Source organism: Coturnix japonica, chromosome Z (genome assembly GCF_054131305.1).
Source record: "Coturnix japonica strain WE chromosome Z, WE-NBRP24, whole genome shotgun sequence".
NCBI classification, from domain to species: Eukaryota; Metazoa; Chordata; class Aves; order Galliformes; family Phasianidae; genus Coturnix; species Coturnix japonica.
In genome coordinates, this window is record NC_140702.1 from 39,337,062 (window position 1) to 39,355,934 (window position 18,873).

At 35.0% G+C, this 18,873-nt stretch overlaps 1 protein-coding gene across 1 annotated transcript in view; it reads right to left on the reverse strand.

Annotated features, from left to right (window-relative positions):
• Positions 1-18,873, reverse strand: part of RORB (RAR related orphan receptor B) — a 136,942-nt gene that overhangs the window by 36,515 nt on the left and 81,554 nt on the right. Inside the window, exon 2 of the mRNA XM_015849152.3 lies at positions 1,524-1,609. Coding sequence (XP_015704638.1) covers positions 1,524-1,609 — 86 coding nt within the window. The remainder of the gene's footprint in view (positions 1-1,523; positions 1,610-18,873) is intronic.

Below are 18,873 nucleotides of genomic sequence, written 5' to 3' on the forward strand. Positions count from 1 at the left end.
ACTGCTGGGCAAAGAGGAGCAGTGTTGCACTACCTGAGACAGTGCTTAAATGAAGAGAGAGCTCACGCAGAGGGAGATGACCTCCACTGGGCCTGATGTGAAGGCTGGACATCTTTTTTTCACAAGAAGCTTGCAAAACAGCATTAGACTAATTGATGCGATACTGCAAAACTGGCACAAAACTCATAGATTTTAAACTGCTCTAATTGGAAGAAAAGCTCTTTATCTCAATAAGTGGTCCCCACATAGAGCTAAGGGTATTGTCTCTCCTTGAGGCACACACAAGGGTCAGAATTAAGCCTGATCACATCTACAGGAGACTGTACCCCTCAGTGCACTGTGGAAGCTGGATATAGAGTCAAGATGTTCCTTTTCTGCTCCAAATGTTTTTCTCCTGTAACTTTTATTCAAATATTAAAGTATTAGATCAATTAGTACAGTCCTGTTTCATGTAATTGTTGTAAGAAAATGCTTATTTCCAGTCCAGTCTCACAAAAAGACAGTGTCACAGGGTAAGCTTTTCATTTAACACCCTTAAAGTTTCTGAAAGAAATCAGATCTTTGAGAATATATTCCTTCTTAACACACTGACACTAAATGCATTGTTTTGTGAATGAGTTTATGGATGAGTTTGTAAATGTTTATAGACTTTTCAGTTGTTCTGAAATATCTTAAAGCATTAAGTATGGAGAGACTTTCCATTTCACTCTGCAATTATCTGTCCAGTTTTGAAAGTACAGGCTTGGGATTTTTTACGTACAAGAAGGAGATGCTGCCCTTCATCTTTACAGCTTTGCTGTTACAGTCAAAATAATACCAACATATATACTATAAAATTCTGGTGTTCCATAAGCAATTCCTTAGATAAAAAAAGGCACAGAGTCTTTCTAAAATTGTAAACAAAAACCTTTCTTGTGTTTGCTTGGTGTCTGATTAGAGATATTTGAGCTGATGTCTGGGATAATATGCTAATTTTTTTTTTTTTTTTGTCTAGCATTCTATTCCAAACAATTCCACTGTGCTGAAGCCTATAAGAAAGAAAGCAAAGGATCCTTTTACATTACCCATAATGTCATAATGTAAGGTATTTTTTTCCTTTTGGAGATCGCAGAATACAAAGTGTATAAAATAGGACTAAACTGACACCTGTAAGCTTTTAAGATTTGAACTGAGATATCACATCAACTTCTAATGCTGCTCAGGCTGTATAGGAAACAAGGTAACAAATCCAGTTCTCAAGCTTATTTAACATGTGTGACTTCAAGTTGCCTGCCTTTTTATCAGCACTTATGCTGCATCAGATGAGATTAATTCATGTTTCAAAAGAGGAAGTAACTCTAAAGGCTATTTGATGAAAAGAAGAGAAACCAGGAAAATTAGGCATGAAATGCATGTGTATAAGCAGCAGGCTTTATGGCCTTTGGTGTTACTTGCTTGAAAGAGTGTAAGAGTGTATTATTAAACACGCAGATGCCTGAGGCTAATGCAGATGCTGATGACTGTGCTGTATTAAAATCTCATACCTTGCAGCCTTCACATGTGATGACTCCATAATGTATTCCAGAGGACTTATCACCACAAATTTTGCATGGTATCACTTCAATTTGTGCTGAAAAATAAGACAAACATTTTGAGTATATAATTCTATTTCGTTTCTTTCTTTCTTCACACAAAATCTTTCCCCCCTCCCCTGAAAATATGAAACTGCTTTTTATTGTACTGTGTGTTTCTGAATGCTTTGATTTGGCAGATTTTAATTGCTTCACATTATGTATCTACTGTTATCCACATAACTTGTCAACATTTCAAGCTATCTCATGATGATTAGTTTTTCCTCATACTCTTCTCTTCTGTTTTTACTTGTTAATTTAATCATTATTATTGCTAATGACAGTCATTAGAAATTCTAAATAATTATTATCTGGATTCTTCTTGCTTACACTTTTACAATATTCATGACTTTACTATTCATTTTGCTGAGGTGGTTTTATGTGGTATGTTTTGATGTATTTTTCAGACCTGCAGAGGTGATGAAGTTTTCATATCCTTCAGATTATGGGTTAAAAACATTCACAAATAACAGTCTCACTGGCAGAGACAAACTTGTAAATGATGGCTTAATCTCTCAATCATTTCAAGCTATTTGCTTGAGAGTAAGGGCAGAGGTAGGTAAGATCCACAGACTGAGGTTAAGTACACAGTGGCTGTGTGATGTGAGAGACAGGAGCTATCTGAAAATGTTTGAGTCTGCATGTTTTTCAGATCCCTTGTTTTCTTCTGTGAGATTTCATTGTTCTCCTCAATTCTTTCACCACTTGGAACTAGTATCATGCTTGCTTAGTACTACTGGTAGATATCACTTGTTGTTTAACCCCAGTAGACAGGCCAAGAGCTTCTTGCTCACTAGTTGGATGAGTGAGAGAATAAAGAGTGAAAGCGAGAAAACTCATGGGTTGAGATAAAGACAGTTTAATAGGTAAAGCAAAATCTGTGTGTGCAAGCAAAGAAAAATAATTCATTCACTACCTCCCACTGGCAGGCAGATGTTATTCACTTCCAGAAAGCGTACTTTCATCACATGTAATGGTTACTTGGAAATGCAAACACCGAAACTCCTAACATCTCCCTCTCCTACTTCTCTTCCCCCAGCATTTTTTTGCTAAGCACAACTTTATATGTATGGCATACATCCTTTGCTCAGTTGGTGTCAGCTTTAATGGTCATGACCCCTCCCACATTTTTGCACACACCTAGCCGTATTATCATGAAAAGCAGAGAAATCTTTTGCTCAGTGCAAGCAGGTTTCAGCAACGAACAGAACATTGGTGCGTTATCAACATTATCTTCATCACTAATCCAAAACATGCATCAGGTCAGTTACTAAGAAGAAAATCGACTCAATCTCAACTAAAACCAAAACAGTATCTTCCATACTCAGGTTAACATTATCCTCTGTTTACTGCAACATTAGTCACTCATCAAATATTTGGGCACCCTGGGTGAGATCTTGCATGATAAGGGTGACCTTGAGGACAATAGTTGCTCGCCCTTAGTACTTTGGTTGAGTATGTTCAACTCCAAAATGGACTGATAGTCAGGGAAATAAGATAATAATTCATAAGTACATCCTAGAACAAGCATCATGTTTCAAATCAGTTGGTACACAAACAGTCTGCAAATGCTGGAGAATAATCATAAATGACAGCACTAAATAAGACATGCACTAAGCATAGTTGCGTTGTGAATACTGTACCATTACAGTCTGGATTTTGCCCATACTGTTTATTACTCCTTTCAGGAGACCAGTTTTCTAGGAGTTCTTTCCTAGACTTCCTTGAACCAAATCTCAGAACAATCCTGCAGAGTCATCACATTCCCCACTGAAAGGTACATTGCATCCCCCATTCCTTGGGAATTACTTAGAGTAGGTAAGCACTAAAGGTGAACATTAAAGGTCTCTTCTATATAAGTCACTAACTATTCCCCTGAAACACCATGCCCCAAAGGAAGGAGGAATTAGGGTCTTTTATCAGTGTCATAAGAAACTTCTGTTTTCCACTGTCAGCTCACTTTCCTGAGATGCTCTCTCTGATCAAGCACATTTCTAGGAAAAGTAAATATTAGCTTAGACAAGCAAACCAGTTTTTTCAGTTGCCCAGAGGCCAGGATGTATAAGATGAATTTTACTGTAGGGAAATGCAATTTATTGTTAATATATTTTAGGTGGAGATAACCCAGGCAGAAATCTTGGCTGCCCTTGAGCTTAAGAAAGTTCATATTTAGAAATGGAATTGTCTATGTCATCTGTCGTTTTGGGATTAGTTTCTGTATCCTGTTTTGTTTTTGCAGACCAAGAGAGGTAGATTTACTTCTTTCTTAAAAAGCTAATGTACACAAGCCATCCAAGCATAACACATAAAAACAAAGGAAACTCTGCATAAAACGTAACTTCAGCTTCTTGGTAATTTTCCCCTTATTCCCACTGCAGTAACTAAAACATTTCTACATGCAACTCCAGGTACTGCTTTTTCAGAAGACAGGTGAAGCCACTACTCACAGGTCTCTGCTTGAGAGTCATGTGGAGGGTGCAAGGCTAGGCTCTGGGACCTTGCACTGCTTTATGCACAAAAGTTCAAAGACATATGTCAATGTCAGAAGCAGAGACTACTGTGACAAGATGAGATCTTCAGGAAAAGTAATGACGTGGGAAGAAGAAAATAAAAACAGTGTGAAGGTACTTTTAATGCGACTTGCATATATTGTTTGTAAGTGATAGGAACAGAGACAGAATTATTGATCCTGTGACACACATTGCATTTAGCAGAGTGCTCATTACTGTGAGCAATCAATAATTCCATACGTGACTTGCAATTATAAGCACTACACTAGAGGTAAATATTTCTGGATCAAGGCACTAAATGTGATGGCTCTGGATTTCCATTAATATGAAATAAACACTCCAGGCTTGTGATTCATCAATTAATTCAAACTCTTATTCAAAATTAACCATTCTATAAATTAGTAAGTACAGGATCTCTAGAAAATTGCTGCCAGGCCTCCATAGAAAGCTCACAGAAAACACAGTATCTTTAGTAAAGAGAAAACACTTCAGGAAGTTTGGAAAAGTAGACTCTGCTGTTGCTTGCTAGATATTTCTTTTTGTTCATAAGACAGCAGAACAATTTAAGGATTCGTAACAGAAAACTAGAGTGATTAGTTGTACAGGCCGGATGAAAAAGAAGACACTGTATTCCCCAAAACATCTTGAATTACTGTAATTAACACCCACAGTACCAGGTTTCTTTTGCAGATTTAATGATTGTCAGGGACTACTACACATTTTCACATTGTATCTTTGTTCAGACAATTATAATTTAGCTTTGTTTTTCTTCTTTCCTCCTCCTCTAAGGGCAACAGTTTAGGGAACTGCATATACTTATCATATGTATAGCTGTTATGAAATAAGAAGCTCACTTCTGAATTTCTCATAAGTAAAAAATACATCGATTCAGTACTGACTCCTGAACACAGAAGTAAAAAGGGAACTGACAAATTGTGAAGTTGCCATAATGATAATTTCCAGCAGCATATGGAAACAACTTATTTTCTTCAAAAAATGAGGAAGTATATAACAGCAAAACTACTTATCTGTGTTATTAAAGCCTTTCCACTTGCCTTCTTATCCATCTACTTTAATAATGTGTGTAAGAAAAACAGCTTCTGTCTTTTTCAAGCAATAACACAGATTTTCAACTGCACATTTGTTCAGTTTTTCAGCAAGCACATTCAGTTTTCAACCTGTCTTGAGATGTATCACTCAATAAATGTCTGCAAAACCACCATCACCCAAAACATTAATAATGTTTGGATACATGCTGCATTGTGATTGCTCCTTATCACTGATTGTAACTTTTCTCATCAGTACCACAGGCTTGTCCTTCCTCTCTGTGATATTCATCTTGTACTTCATCCTTAAGGTTAAAGTTCACTTAGTCTGGGAACTTCCTGTAAGCTTATATGATATCCTACAAACTGGAAAGCAGCAGTGAAAATTATTTAATTCTACATGACAAGTATTAACACACCAGTTTACCACCTGGAACATAATTCATTTTCTCAGGACAACAGGAAGAGCAGAATTCTATTAAGTAAATACAAAATCCCTCTCATACATTTGAAATGAACCCTTTAAATATGAAACATTCACTATTTTGTCATACAGTGCCCCAAGAGAAAAAGGATTAAAGATTTGTCTCTTCATTATCAGAAAAAAATTTACTCACTAGCACAAAATTCATTATTTTGAAAGTAGGGCAATAACCAGATTTCCAGTACTGCTATTGTGGTGAAATCAGGAATAAATCAAGAAGTTACAGTTATTTGCTGAATTCCTCATGAAACAAAATAAAAACTCATCAGGGCAACTAATAGGTCTACATTATATTTATGAAAACTGCTGTTTACATGGATAGGTGGTCTGACAAGAAAAAAACAAAGCTTGCATTTCAGCTAAATACTCGAGGAACTTAATTCTCCATAGTTTGCTGATACAGGAGGAATCGTGTTGAAATCTCAAGGCTAATCAGAGCAGTGGTAAAAAATAAATACATATTTAAAAAATAGCTCCTTTTCCAGTGAAAGCTTTCCCAAAAATCTCAAAAGGAGTTCTTTTGGGGAAAAAAAAAAAAAAAAAAAAAAAAGATAAACTGACCCAGAGGTCTTTTATATTTGTATCCCTAAATGATTTCAAATGAAATACATTAATTGTTCTCATATAGTTGCCAGCTCCTTTGCTTTTTCCATCGTGGCATCTGTGACAAGTTTTTTCCTTACATATTACCACCAATAGAAGCTTTTACTACAAGCAATGTTGTCAAGTAAAAGTTGGTATCTTCTTTGCCTCCAAAATTAGCTATTATCTACAGCACTACTTGAGGTGCAGCTGAGGATACTAGCTGCATTTTCCAGCCTCTGCTGTACCTAGTGCAGTGAGAGCTACATCATTAACAACATCTAAGTCAGCTAATTAATACTAGGTAATGTTAATTAATATGTCTGTAGTTACATGTTTGCTGTCAGCCATACCACAAAAGACCCATTAGAGCGAGCAGACATGATCACTCTGCTTCGTAAAATAGAAACATTTATACACAGTGAGACATACAAGTCTGGACTCTGGGCTCTGTGCCATCTATGAAGACTGCTGGGTCCACCCAGCCCAGTGCATTACTGCAAAGCTGATGATTTTCAAATCTGTCAGTCCTGCTGCTCGAACGTGGAGACATGGAGATGCCCCAAAAGCAGCAATACTTATGTAACTGTACATCTCATGGAGTACACATGATAGAACTGATCTATACGCGGTTTGTAAGAACTTATCACAATTTTCAAGGAAAGTGGTAGCCCTGGCTGCTAGATATTAAGAAAACTGACAGATCATCACTCAAAATAGCAGAGTGATAGATTACTGCTAAAAAAATTGTTTTTCCCATAAATCCACACACTTGTCATGTCTGATTTCTTTCATGGTCTCACAGTCTCAGCTGAAGTTTATTTAGCTTATAGTGTCACTTGGAAGGTTTTTTTCATGACACATTTTCTTTTCTCCTTCCTCTTTTATGGTGTACCATAGAGAAAAACAAATAAACAAACAACAAATCAAAACAACAACAACAAAAAAACAACCCACATCACTAAACAAAAAGCACAGAATTGCATATCAGTTTATTTTACAGATCAGCTCAGGCCTTTAATGCATGGCTATTCTAAAGAGTACTGTAAAAGAAGAGACTTCAAGAAAAAAAAATCTGTTTTTGTTTGTTTGTTTGTTTGTTCGTTTGTTTTCCAGTGGATAAAACAAGCAGACAGTTCAAATGTGTATCCTTATTGTGGGACTTAAATTTCCTTTTAGATGGAATAGTCAGGATAATACCTTAGAAAATGGCATTACAATGTATGTAGACAAATGTTCTGGAGTTTGAAAATAAGGTGCTACATATCAGCCTTCTTGCAGGATTCATATGTGATAAAAAAAATATTTATAACCAAAGTCTGGAACTATATTTTAGATGACATTTTGTATCTGTTTCTACCATGACCATAATAGTGTTTAGAGACCACTGTCTAATGCTTTGAAATAGACAGATAAAATGAGTTCACATTATTATAGCTGCTTTAGAGCTAAAGGCAATATCCAGACTGCTTGTATAAGCTATTCTTTTTATTTATTTTTTTTTTTTTGTTGTTATGTACCAATTTTGCGATAAAACTTGAAAAAACTGTCTCTGCTTATTGTCTTTACATTCAGTTGCAAAGCTGAAATTACATGGAAAATAATAATAATAATAATAATAATAATAATAATAATAATAATAATAATAATAATAATAATAATTTAAATGTCATTTATTTTCTTTCTGAAGGGCAACTACAATGGATCTAGCAGTGTAATTTAACAATTGATGCACAGTAATTTTTTGTTATATTTGTGATGACTTAGGTATAGAGAGGAGATTTTTAGCTAGACATATTATCTTTTATTAGACTCAAAGATGTTTTTGTTAGAAAAAAAAAAAAAAAAAAGATTTTGGGCATCTAGCTTTTTATTTCACCTGAAATAGGAGCAAGAGACTTCAGGCTTAAGGCCGGTTAAGAATAAATGCTAAGAGCAGAATTTCATTATGCTAATCAACTAGAAAAGCTGCAAGATATGCAATGCTAGATGATTCTCTAAAGAACAAAGATGGTTGTGAGGAAGAGAACCATAAGGGTTTTAAGAGTACAGAAACAATGTCATTCTAGATTTGACATACATGTAATTTGGATTATCAGTTCTTTGTGACTTTTTTGTTTCTTTGTTTTGAGCAGAATTGATGATGTTAAGACAGAGTGGTTGGGGCGTGTGGGACGCTGTCTGGTTCTCAAGCTGGAAGGTTGCAGAAGGTAAGCAGAACCCCTTGTATATTGTGCAAGGCAATGATGGAAAGCAAAGATCAAGTACAGCTTAGTCACCTGATTCAAAAATATGAAAATCGACTCATCTCCCAGAGTCTACAGGTCAAAAGTCTGACCGCTGAGTAGCTGTGCTCAGCAAAGTCACAAAGGCTCAAAGGACTGGTAAAGTTTGACTCATTTTGTGCTGTGTAAGTCTGCACTGATGAACATTTCTATATTAATCCATTAATATATCCATTAATCCATTCTTTTTTCTGGTATCTCATATGCATGGAAACTGCATGTGTAACTTCAAAGGATGATGTTGCAGTAAAACAAGTTAATATGCAACAAAAAACAAGCTGCCAGCCAACAATTTGGACTCCTTAGTTGAGTTAAAATCAGAGATATTTAATTAAATACTCAAAGGCCCAGCCTAGGCCCTCTGGAGAGCTCAGAAACTTGCTTTATTTGCAGCAAAAGATTTAAGTATATAATAAATGCAGAGTTATTACTGTACAGTTTCTACTTCCCTCAAAGACTCAAGCAATGTTTCTGCTGATACTGCACACTTTCCCTAAAGAGATTATTATGGTAATCCCAAATATTATACTACCCAAGCTATCTTACATTTGAGCTCATCAGATCCAATGTTCTGCAAATAATCTCCAGCAGCTTTAGACAGTGTTTATATAAGCTGGTCAGAATGGTACTTTGAACAGTGATGACCATGTTTTTCTACGAAATTCTCTACAGAGAAAATGTGCACTTGTTCACAAAAAAAAAAAAAAAAAAAGAATAGCAGCTTGTACAGAGAATACACAAAGTTCTTTCCAGAAGCACTGTATCTTCGACAATCTATTTATTGTAATTAATTAATTAATTAAGAGTGTTTTCCTTACACACTTTACAATATTGCAGCAGTTTAGCAGAAACAATTCTTTTCCCTCCTTACTTGTCTTTATTTTTTTCAGATATCTATCCACTTTTTTTTTTTTCCTTCTTCTTCTTTATTTTTTGTTTTTACCTGAATAAATTGATAAATGGACTTTGCAAGGGAAAGCCCAGGTGGCAAAGGAAATGTTTATGATCTATTTCATCCATTGAAATTTTAGTGTAGTCCTCCACACCTCAGTTGTTATACACTACATATACAGAGATTAGTGCTATGCGGGCACAAAGCCCTGCAGCGTAGAGATTTCAGAGAACAGACTGAGAAATATTTGTGTTTTAACGTTGTGAGATCACACAATTTTATTCTTCTCACATCCAGATGGTGACCAAGTGAAAGGAGGACCACTGTACAGTGCAGGCCACAGAAGCAACTGGCACTCAGCATTTTCAACATTCACGACTCAAGTGCCAATAACCAGAGACTGAAGCCAGCCTCAGTATAACTGGAGGCTTCAAGTATAATCCTATTTAACTCCTCCTCCACTACTGCTTATCTTCTGAACTGCTTCCCAAGCACTTTTGCTGATAAGGAGACAAAAACGTGCAGCAACACCACAGCTGGAGATCTAAAAGAAACAGCAACATCCTGTGGGATGGGTGGTAGAAGTGCAATATTACACCGTAGTGCATATGATTAAGGATTTAATAGGGTTGTTCACTCTATGAATGCAAACAAATTAGAGCTGCTGGATCTACAGAGTGTAGTTTCAGAGAAATTGCCAGCTGGGTCAGAACTGTCTTTTATCATCCCACTTCTTGAATATTTTGTTTCTAATATTTTACTTCATGGAAAATTTTCCTACAAATTCTGGAACACTCAGAGAACATAGAACATTTTTCCTTTGTGAGCATAGGTAGATAAGATAACAGTATTTGATTCAAATAGTAACTACATCATTATTTCTGGAAATTTTTAAGTTCAACAATGCCAGAAATATATTAAAATTATAATAGAAACAGAAATATCTCTATGTGATACTTGGAAGAGAAAAGCATTTTACCTTTCACAGCAGCTCATCACTCAAATAACCAAGCATTGCTTCATTTTTTGACCATTCAGTAGTATTGAATGTTCAAATATATACTGACTTTCATTGAGGTCTCAGGTATGGTCTACTTTTTCTAAACAAAATAATGGAAAAAGTAAGAAGGGAGGCTGAGATTTAAAAAAAATCAAACCTAAAACACAGCCCGATAATTACTGCCATGTTAATTTTCACAGGAAAAAACTGCATGTTTAAAATTTCAACCATACTAGGGACAAAAAAGCACCTGAATGCCCAGAAACTGTTGCATGCAGTAGCATACATAGCAAGTTCCAAAATTCTTACATTCAGAATGAACCTTCAAAAAGTAAATACACTTATTTATATATAAACTATTGTTAGAGTTACCTGTAATAATACCTCAGCAGACACTGCACCCAAGTTTGGCATTTTACTTTACAACATAAAAAAATGTTACTTAAAATGACTTAAAAGCATTCTTGAAGTACCTTCAGTAGTTACTAATACACCTGGAAATTTTTAATTTCTACATTTGTCCCTTCTTCTATGTGTAATTAAGCTAGTGAGAACACACAGAAAAAATATTCACATCCATTAATGATTCAAAATGAGGGAATTTGTCATATTAAAAGTATCCTGCTGTGGGAACAAAACATAAAATAAAATACTACTTATGCTTTATCAATTAGCCTGATACCTATTAGATTAGCATAGCTGATGGCCTATACCACATTACTATAACTAGCTTAACACCCCTCTATATTTCCTTGAGTATGCATGACTGCAAAATAATTTAAATATTTAACTATCATTTCCTCAATGTCCTCAATATACAATCTCCAATATGAATTATTACAGTTGTATCACTTACTGTAGGAAGTAAATTTCACAATAATTACATTTCTGTAATTGGTATTTTCTTTTAGCAAATCCTGAAAATTAAGCACAGCACATAAAGCAGTCCAGCAATAAGCAGCAAAAAAGTATATAATCAATCATGACAGACTATGGACTACAAACCAAGGTGTGAGAATAACAAATCAGAATGAAGGGAAGCACAAAGGTTTATTTTGCACCTTGACAAGTGAGATTTTTGTCAACATCTGTGTCTTTTTTCCACCCCCTCTGAGCTTCAGAAGTCCTATTTCTGTGTAAGTTTCATTCCTAAAATCTTTGAAAATTTATTAAGCAAATGTAATTAAAAATTCTTAGTTGTACTACTTTCTGAATGACTTATGCAAGGTATCTTCAGACAAATTAAGTCCGATTCAATTACTTTTTTTCATATACTTTATATGTATAAAAAGTATACATTTAAAGTATATTCATATACTTTAAAGTATATTCATATACTTTAATTAACAAAATTTTGGCAAACCACAAGATGTAGTGCAATTTAACAAACTAAAACATTTTAGTAAGCTAAATATATTGCATATTTTCAGTCCTAAGAAACCACTAATTAATTCAGTTTTTTATGTGAAATGTGTCAGAGCTTAAATCTTCTTGCCAAAATAGCTAACTGTAATGTTCAACGAAAAGTTGGGAGGGAAGAATGCATAAGAATAGTTTATTCCTTTACTTCTGTTAATGACCATGATTCACTAGAGAAAGTTGTCTTAAAAATGGGTGAGTTGCTTTTACTTTCTCTCTGCAATTTTTTTTTTTTATTTTTTTTTATTTTTTCTTTCAAGACAGGATCATCAGTCTGAAAAGGCCCAAAAGGAAGAAGGAACAGCAAAGTGAGTTTCTACTGGTAACGATTCTGGTTCTGAGTAGTGCTAACTAAATCTGGAGTAATTCAACACACTCAAGTGGAATTGCAGAAGTGCAGCAAAAAGATCTAACATACACAGTTTGGGACTTTACGTAACAGTTATTACAATCAAAGGAATAATTCCCCATCCCCTTTTCTGGATCTCTCTCTTTATAACACCTTCCCCATCCTTTAGACACAATATAACTTCTACAAGGCAAAATGATAAGATGTATAAACAGCAACAGTAAAACAATAAAATTGATTTCTGCATGAAATAACTCAGATGTGTTCTCTGCTTAGAATTTCTTGAATTTTACCATATTTTTTTATCACCACTATGGATTTTCACTTTTACACATTTTTATTTAAAATCTTTTCTCTATTTTTTAAATAGCAATCAAATCAGCTGGAGATATTCTTGGATTTGCATCTGTTGCAGTCTGAAAAATGTTATACTTCCCAACTGTCTACTTACCAATTTAATCTGCCATTTTTTAACACAGTAGGAAGAATTAATCTTTAGTAAAAGAGGAGTTTTCTCAAGCATAGATTTGGTATGGTGTGATTAATATTTTCCTAATTATTTTTCATGGGAATACCAGACTTAAAAAAGTAAGAAGAAAAATATTTGAACTCACCCGTTGCCTCAGTTTTTATTCTGTGTTGAATATCACACATTTTATAGTAAATAAATAAGATGCCTAGGTGCAGAAGAGTGTTCTCTATGTGGTCACACCTGTGTTGCTGCAAAAATGGAGTCTTAACAGACTGCATTAACAAGATTAAGTGGAAGAAGTGCTAAAGGCATAGACTGTTCCATTTCATTAAAGAAGGGAGGAAGACTGCTTGAGGAACTATGTAATGAAATATTTTATTCTGATACCATCTTTTCATAGAACGCATTTCTTAATGCAGCCCAGTCATTTTAAAATAATACTTATTTTCTGGAAATTTGGCACATTAATCTCAGTTTTCTTTTGCTATTAGTTGCTTTCATTTCAATTGAATATTAAAAAAATGCAAAATTAGAATATCAGATATAAGATTATAAAATTATTACAAATTAAAAAAGAACACCTCGTGACATAATACATGTATCATACCTAAGTGTATCCAGACATAAAATGTTAATTTCTTCACAGTGTTCCTAGAAACTATGTGACAGACCTGACTGAACTGCACCTCTTGGACAGCCATCTCATTGAAGTAACATCAAATGAATTCTAGTTGACCTTGGTTTGTGCAGCTATTTAGGTAATGTAGGAGTAAGATAGAGGTTCTAGGGGCATGAAAGTTTTTGTTTTATTATGAATCTCCTAATAGTTGGTCAGAGCCTGGTACAATGCTTTTTTTCTAGGTTCCCATGTTGACCCTTGGCTAGTATCACAGCCTTGTTCACAGATAATACATTTTATAAATATATATATATTTATACACACACATATATATTATGATGCAGAAGCTGATGTAGACAAACACAGATCACCACAAGTTTTACACAGGCTTTCTGTCAAAAAGAAAGTGAAAGAAGACATAAAATGAAAGTACTGTTACAAGATAGCTAACACATTAGTCTTTGTGGGATCTTTGCACTCAGAAAGAATTTCCCTTACCTGCCTGTTACACATTCCCAGGCCTTTTTGCTAGGATGGCTCTGTCAGTTTATTTCACTTCAAGGTAACCTTTTCTTGCTACACCATTTTCTCATGTCCTAACCTTTTGCAGAAAGCAATTGTTGGAATAAGACATTCAGATTTTAGCAGTTCTGTTCTGCTAGCTTTGCATATTCATTCCCTTGGAATTTGTGTCAAAGATGAAACAGAGAGGACTTCAATTTCAATACACAGTAAAGCTCACACATAGAGAAGATTGTTAATCCTACCTACTATTGAAATAAGATGTTCAAAATTGCTACAGTCTCAGACTTCACTTTTCAGAGTTCTGATTAGACACAGAAGTTGAGGAATTTACAAGAAAAGAATCTGATGCAAGGGTAAAAACTTGGAGAGGGTTCCAAAGTTTACGAAAATAAGGATGAATATTGAAGATTAGATGTACAGAAAACAAACAAACACATGAGCTGGGAATAGGCAGCCTGAAAAAACATTTTTCCAATAATGAGGAAAAAATTCTTTGAAGGATAATAAGAAACAGGATGAGTTAGTTAGTTATAATAACTCATTTGAATCTACATAAACATTACACAGCTATTTTTTTCATGACTGTTCCAAGCACCAGTCACATAGGCTACATGTGATGCTGTGGGATCACATCTTAAACATCTGTGGGATCACATCTTGTGGGATCAATCTTAAACAAGGTACCAAACTTTTGGCTTGCTGTGTTTCAGATAAATAAAAATTCTCTGGCTTGCTAAAAAAACAGGAATTGCCTTCTCTCTATTATTTCATAAGTAGAAGTCTTTGATGTTATGGGGCATAATATTTCTCGACTGGATAAATAATTGGTGTATAATTTTCCTCCTGTTGCAACAGCATCTCATTCTGCTGAAGTAGTGATTGCTTAACAAGATTTCTATGTCTCACTGTTCCATAATATATTACAGTTCCCTATTAGACACACCACTTGCAGATAAAAAACACGGATCAAAGAAATGGCCAAAAGAAATGAACAACATTTAAGGTTTTTTGGGGGTATTATTCGTGTTTTTTTTTTTTTCTTTCTACCCCCCTTTTTAATTCGTGTAACTGAATATTATTTCTGCCTGAGTCAGAAAAAAATCAATAGAGTGCTGCCAAATATTACAAACCTATCTGATGCAGGAATTAACATCAAACTGGTGCTGAGAAACAACTCAGAGGCATACTGGTTTTCAAACTGAGAATCAACACTTGAGTACCAGCCTAAAAGTAAATTGTAGTCTTGTATGTCTTACAGGAGGTACTCCACCTCCATCAGCATTGATGCAGGAAGAATTTGGACTCAGAATTCTTTGGTTCCAGAAGAAAATGGCAGTATTTAAACTCTTACAAAAAAAAAAAAATACAAAAAAGAACATACTTTTCAAATCTAAATTCGCAGTGTTCAAAATTTATCTCACTGACTCAGCTGAAAAAAATGACACTGAAGTACAACTACAAGAGGTGAACAAATATAAAATGATAACTCCACTCATTTATAGGATAGAGTCTTGCAGGCTCTGATTTCCATGCATTTCTAGCTGCATTTTGACCAGAAAGTTTTCAAGTTTTCCTATGAGATTGGCCAGAAATAAGAGAGAATCTGAATAAAGGGCTGGCATATAATTAGTTGCCTTTTTTTTTTTTTTTTCCTTTTTTTTTTTTTTTCCCCCTGTAAGAACTGTTTGTGAGAGATAATTTTAACATAAAGAAAGGCATGAATGTGAGACTAATTAATGCTATGAAATACAACCTTATTCTTTAACATCCTGGCAGTTAATTCTTTCATCAGTCCAATTTGCTTTGCACTTTTAAGTATCTTGTAACACACAATCACAGAATTAGGTGATTTAGAAAGAAAATAAACATCAAAAGTTATTGCACAGACACTGACTATTGTACTACAGGAAAAAGCAAATAAAGAAACACAATGCTCCTGAAAAACAAAGGTATTCAAATAAAAAGAGGTAACTTACTGGATATTGTGGGTATTTCATAGGACTGTGAATACTTGAGAGCACAATTTTCTGGAGCCATCCTAGGCATGCTGATAGTTCATGGAGTCCTCCAGCTGTGTACGTAAAATCTGTTCTAAGTGATAAGCCTGGTCTAAATAGCTTGGCTGGGTCAAGAGTAATCTGGCCCTCATTTTAGGGACTAAAAAACATGGGGATTACCAAGCAGGTACAGTGGGATTCACTTCTACCCAGCCTCTTTGCTCTTGCTAAGAGCAGGAACAAGATGTCTCCACAGACAGAAATATTTTTCTCTTGCTCCAGATTTATTATTTTATTTTATTTTATTATTATTTTTTATAAATCACAGAAGCATCCATCTGTCTAGGGAGCAAAGGGAATGACACGAGTTCAGAGCTTGTACATATAGGTTCTAAACCTATAAGAGCTTGTACATATACAAACACGAGTGTATGTATATGTACAAGCTCTTATAGGTTTAGAACCTCGTTTGGTGTTAACTGGTGCAGAGCTGCTGAAGTAAGTGAAGTCAGTCAAATGATATTAACTGCAGGTCAGCTCCTCTATCAAATTTATTCCCTCATTACACTGCAGTTAAAAAATAAAGGAAGACAGTGTTATTAAAGAGGCCATAGACTGTACTGTTCTCCTCTTGAAGGCTGCATATTCAGGCCCCAGGTCTCAGCTTCCAAAGCAAGAAGAAACTGAGCAGCTGTTTCTAGTTGGTGGCTCTGAATGATTTCAAAGACGAAGCTTTTGCTCTTTCACTGTAAAAAGTAGGTATTGTCCTTGGGGAATGTGATCAGATGAGCATGCCGCTTGCTCTCTTTTTCTTTGTATATTCTTCAGCCATGCAAGCTCTGATCCACCTTGCAAATGTCCTTTCGGAGGTTGGCCTTCCTCCCTTGTGGATACAGAACAAAAAGAATAGCCTTACTGCATCCTGAAGTCTTGTGATCTGTAAATCTAAGTCTCCATGGCCTGGGGGACATTTCAACAAGGTGAATCAAGTTCTATTCCACTTGTGACATAAGATACAAAAATGGTGATTCTACCTCCTGGTTTAAAGAAAAATCAATATAATTGTATATAGATTCCAGGGGCTTTAATCAGGGCTGCTGTATATACAAGGGAATCACAGCAAAAGGATAGGTGGCAAGGTATTCTGTTGGTTCTTTCCTTTTTGTTCTGTTTTGTTTTCTGAGACTGGGTGAAGAGTCCCCCCATTAGAATGGGTGAAGAGAATAAAAGAGAGCATGCCATAAAAGGTCAATTAGAGCACTGTGCAGTGCTTTTTAAGTTCAAGGACTTCTGAAATGATAACAGAGGCTATACCTTTATGTACAGAAAAGAAGGATCTTTGGAGAACCTTATAACGTTAGGGTGACAGACTTCCTCTGTTGGTATGACCTCTAACAGCTTTGAAACATATTGAATTAGCTTTATGAACTGAGAACTAGATGGTTATCCATAGAAAATTTGAAGAAAATCATGGGCATGTAGGAAATAGTAACTCTGAACCAAGTGGAAATTGCTGACCTCAGACTTTCAGCTGGTCTATTATTAAACTTGACTGTAAAAATTTGCAGTGTCTGGGAGACTTGTTCTGAGTGAATATTTGTCTCACCACTTCTCATTTCACTTTCCAAGAAGCAAAATGCTCCTCTTGATAAAAAGTCTGTTTCTTAAAATGGATACTGCATCTCTTTGGAACACATAGGAGAAATCAAGGGCTAAATCCAAGAAGTAAATCAGGCATATTAGGCTTTCACAATTTGGATGTTCACAAAACTTCCTGGTAAGACTATCAAATAATGATTGGAAGCTACTGATTTTGCAAAGCAACCATTCCCAAGTATTCATTATTTCAAACTTCACATTACACCTTGCGTCAAATTCTCCCTATTGGATTTTAGCAGTGAAGTGAATTGTTTGCCATCAACTATTGCCTGAAAAGATGGGTCAGTTATTATGCTTCTGGAACTTTATTTCCACAAGTCTATTTTCACAGTGGTGCTACTTCCAGTGGGGCTGTAACTATCAGTATCATAAAAATGTACCTAACAGAGCTCTTTTGGAACCAAAGTGGTCATGAGTACTCCTTGAGATCCTTTGTAATGCTATATTGTGAACTATGCAATAAAAAAAACCACTTTCAAAATATAGTAGACATGGTACCAATGGCTCACCATTGAGTGATTAATTTGCCTTCAGATGAAATCTGAAGCAAGGTCCATGTTTACCATCACGAGTCAAAAGAACTATTCTGCTGAAATGTATGCTTAATATATGTGTGTAAATGCAGTTTTCTTTTATAAAAGCAGAGCCATTAGACATACTTTTATTATAACTGGAGATCATCAGAAAAAAACACAAAAGTTCACACTGGGCAAAGCATTTTCTTCCACTCTACATTTATAATGAATTGCAGAACTTCTGGACATGGAGCTAACACTCTTTGCATTCACAGGTTGCTGAAGATTTGAAGCACTGGATAGATTCAGTCAATGGGTTATGTTTCATACTTAAATGATTCACCAATACCATGCTAGTTTTACTATGATTAGAACTACCAATTAGTATTCTCTTGTTTGTTACTTTCTGAAAAGTAGAAATTCCTTGACAGTTGAACATATTGGCCCAATTTATTCAACTTTTTTTTTCTTTATAGTCTGAGTATGGATTATACAGTCCAGCAGTTAAAAAAAAAAAGATGAATAACTATATGTCCCAGGTTTTGGCCAACTACAGAAATGATTTTTTTTTAATGATAGCTTTATTAAAACCTTACAACACTCATCTCTATTGCAATAATGCATAATTTTATATTTAATATGTATGTTATCATCTCTCTTTTACAGCCACATTTACTCTAATAATCTCTTCTTCCCATAGATTGACATTTTGTCTGATCTCAGCTTTATAGCATATTGGGGGCTGGTGGTTATCATTAAGGAAGAGTTCCCTTTGAACCAAGGAAAAAATCTTACTCTGGTGGACTCTCACTGGCCATACTTACAGTAGCATCATAAGAAACATATCAGTTGAACTGCTGTGCAAAACATGGGATGGAGAGAGTAAATTTAGCAAGGCTTTGGTTTTGA